Raw genomic sequence first — 2,983 nt, forward strand, 5'->3', positions numbered from 1 at the left:
ATATTTTTGGAAATTATTTTATTTATTTATATACATAATCAACAAAAAAAAATTTAATAAAAAAAATTTATAAAAAGAAAAGACTATGATACATCCTCTTCTCATTAATTATCTTTTGAGATAAAAACAAAGAAGAAAAAAAACAAAAAGTATAATATATTTTAATAACTTTTTAAATAAATTTTCCACTAGACAGACTCCTGAACATTATTATTATCATCAACACCAAATTTATCAATAAAAAAAGATTAAAATAAATGTAATTACAAGCCACATTGACATCTGTTCTTGCAGTACAGCAGTTAAAAAGGTAAAACAAGTAGAAGCTTCAGACGATTACAAATAAAAAGACGTCACTTCATATCATATCATCAGCAGAAACAGAGGAATGAATTTAATCACAAACATTTCAAGCAGACAAAATATACAATAAATAGCAAAGGTCCCTCATCAAAAGGATGATTCACTTGTGCCTCAAATGTCAGTTAAGGAGCCAAAAGCAATCTGAGGATTAGGAATATGAAAAAGAGTGGAAGATGATGATGATGATGATGATGCCTACAATCAAGGAATTGCAGAACCTTTGTTAACAAACGACGGAGAAGCGCGCACCATATTTAGAGTTCAGTAGGAGAGGGAGCCTCGGCGGGTGGAGCAGGCTTCGGTTGTGAAAGAAGAGGTGTGAGAGCCTTGACGACAATGCTCATATTCGGCCTGAACTCGGATTCGTATTGGACACAGAGAGCTGCCACTGCTGCGAGCTGTTACGAGGAAAGATAATAAATTTGTCATTGATCACCAGGGAAAGGAAAGAAGGGAAGGATGAAAGAAAGAAGACATCAAATAAGATGGTATGCAAGAAGGACCTTTGCAACCCCTTTCGGCGGATATTCTCCCTTCAGCCTTGGATCTACACATTGTTTGACCTTGTCCTCACTCAGTCTTGGAGTTGCCTAATTAAATTTAAAAAATATAAAAAAATAATAAGTTGGATAAATGTGACAGTTGATATCATAAAAGGCCTCACTACTTCAATTGATAATATTGCTTTTTACCTATCCTATTTTGAAAAACAAATGTCAATTAATAAATGTCCTCCAGCAAAATCATTCATTTGTGCATGCTGATCAAACACTGGTGTCCCTTGGGCTATAAAGTTCTCATAGGTTTTATCTTTTCCAATAGGAGCAATCATTTAATCATTAAACACTTAGTTGTCAAAGCAATATACACTTCAATTGCAAGGCATGCCATAGAAAAATGAGCACCTATGTGCTGCTCTTTTCCGAGCAATGAAGATCAACAACACCACATAAGCTGGCATCTCATGTGACATATCATATTATGTGACTATAGGCAGATAGATGGCACTCCTAAATTAATTTTCATAAAAACTATAATCCTACCGTCAATATATATATAAATTAAAAAAGGGTAAATAAGACAGGAACATCTGCTGTTGAACTCACCCAAGTGACTAAGCTCTGCTGGCCTCTAGGCATTGTATGGTCCACTGGTCTACTCCTGCCTGTTAGCAGCTCCAAAAGAGCAACACCAAAGCTAGGACATCACTTTTCTGTGTCAGCTGACCAGTCATCGCATATCTGCACTCAAGTTTAAAACATTGCGAAACTAAGTATGTTGTTGCAGCAAAAAGAGGAAGCTAGACAACTTCTAAATCAATATAGGTCTTGATTGCCTTTCAAAAGATTTAACTCCACACAACCATGGCATGGTTTGTATTCACTCAATTCTTTGAACATAAGGTATTCTCCAGCTTTAGTATTGTCTACACACATGCTTGACAAAACCAAGAGAAGCAAAAATTTGGACAGCAAGGCAACACAGATGAGATATTGTGGTCCTATATAAATTATTAAAAGAAAGACACAAAAATTCAGGTTGACATATCATTTCAGGTATTTAAAGCGGATAGGTGAAAACAAAGCGTTGCAGTACTATTTCTCTTCTTATAATGTAGCATTAGCTAGGGAAAGAAAATTAGTAATTTGACAGCAGCTACACATTGCTTACAACCAAAGAAAAACAAAACTATGGAATAACAAATTACCACATCCGGGAAAAAAGGATATAAATAGTACTGGAATCTAAATTATACTTACTCTGGCGACATGGTAACCGAAAGTTCCCAATCACTCGAGTTGAATGGAGACGAGCAGCCATGTCAGGAGCCTGATTTGAAAGATTGAAGTCTGCAATCTTTGCTTTGAAGTCCTCAAACAAAAAGAACATTGCTTGACCTGATATCTCTATGTATTATCGAAGGTTGAACCTTCTCATGAAGGTACTCTAACCCTTTGCAGCATCAATGGCAACTCTCACGCGCTGCATCCAGCTGAGTACAGGTCCAGGTTGTGCACCTTGCACTCCTTTCCTACCTGCAGTTTCACCAAATAAACAAGCATACAAACAAGTAAAGGTTATGACAGCTTAAAACAAAAATAACATATGACAAAATATTATTGTGGAAAAATAACAAAACTATGGAACAAAAATGGCAAGCATCATATTAACCATGCAAAACATCATGTAGCGAGCCCATCGTGGCAAACTCATAAGCCAATAGCCTCATGTTTCCTTCAACAGAGTAACCCAGCAGTTCAACAAAATTATCATGCTTTAATCTTGAGACCATTGACACCTGAATAAAGACCATAAGGGCACTCCGATCAATAGTCCAAAACCCATCCATGATCTGACGTAAAATATACAGGAATAGATTTGGTAAAAGTCACTGCGTACCTGAGTCACAGAAACTCAGTATTGTTCCGGGTTCCGATGATGCACCAAAGCTTTTATGAGGCCCACCTGCTCCCTTCTTCTAAAACCGCGCATAATATACTCTCCCATAAGAGCCTTCACACTCAACCATGAGTTTTTGAGGGCTAAAATTGTCCGGGTCTTTTCCTTCAGTTCATCCAAAGAGAGACAATGCGGGCACTTCAATAGGAGGTGGTGCCTT

At 36.8% G+C, this 2,983-nt stretch overlaps 1 protein-coding gene across 1 annotated transcript; it reads right to left on the bottom strand.

Moving 5' to 3' along the window:
• Window positions 1-230: 230 nt before the first annotated feature.
• On the bottom strand, window positions 231-2,668 carry LOC120256915 (PTI1-like tyrosine-protein kinase 3). The gene is given in 9 exon segments (XM_039264581.1): window positions 231-761; window positions 867-953; window positions 1,470-1,564; window positions 1,567-1,609; window positions 2,130-2,153; window positions 2,155-2,244; window positions 2,246-2,319; window positions 2,322-2,399; window positions 2,536-2,668. Coding segments are annotated over 9 exon segments (756 nt in total). The 5' UTR covers window positions 2,657-2,668; the 3' UTR covers window positions 231-617.
• Window positions 2,669-2,983: the final 315 nt, after the last annotated feature.

This window comes from Dioscorea cayenensis, unplaced genomic scaffold (genome assembly GCF_009730915.1).
Source record: "Dioscorea cayenensis subsp. rotundata cultivar TDr96_F1 unplaced genomic scaffold, TDr96_F1_v2_PseudoChromosome.rev07_lg8_w22 25.fasta BLBR01001718.1, whole genome shotgun sequence".
Classification (NCBI taxonomy): domain Eukaryota; kingdom Viridiplantae; phylum Streptophyta; class Magnoliopsida; order Dioscoreales; family Dioscoreaceae; genus Dioscorea; species Dioscorea cayenensis.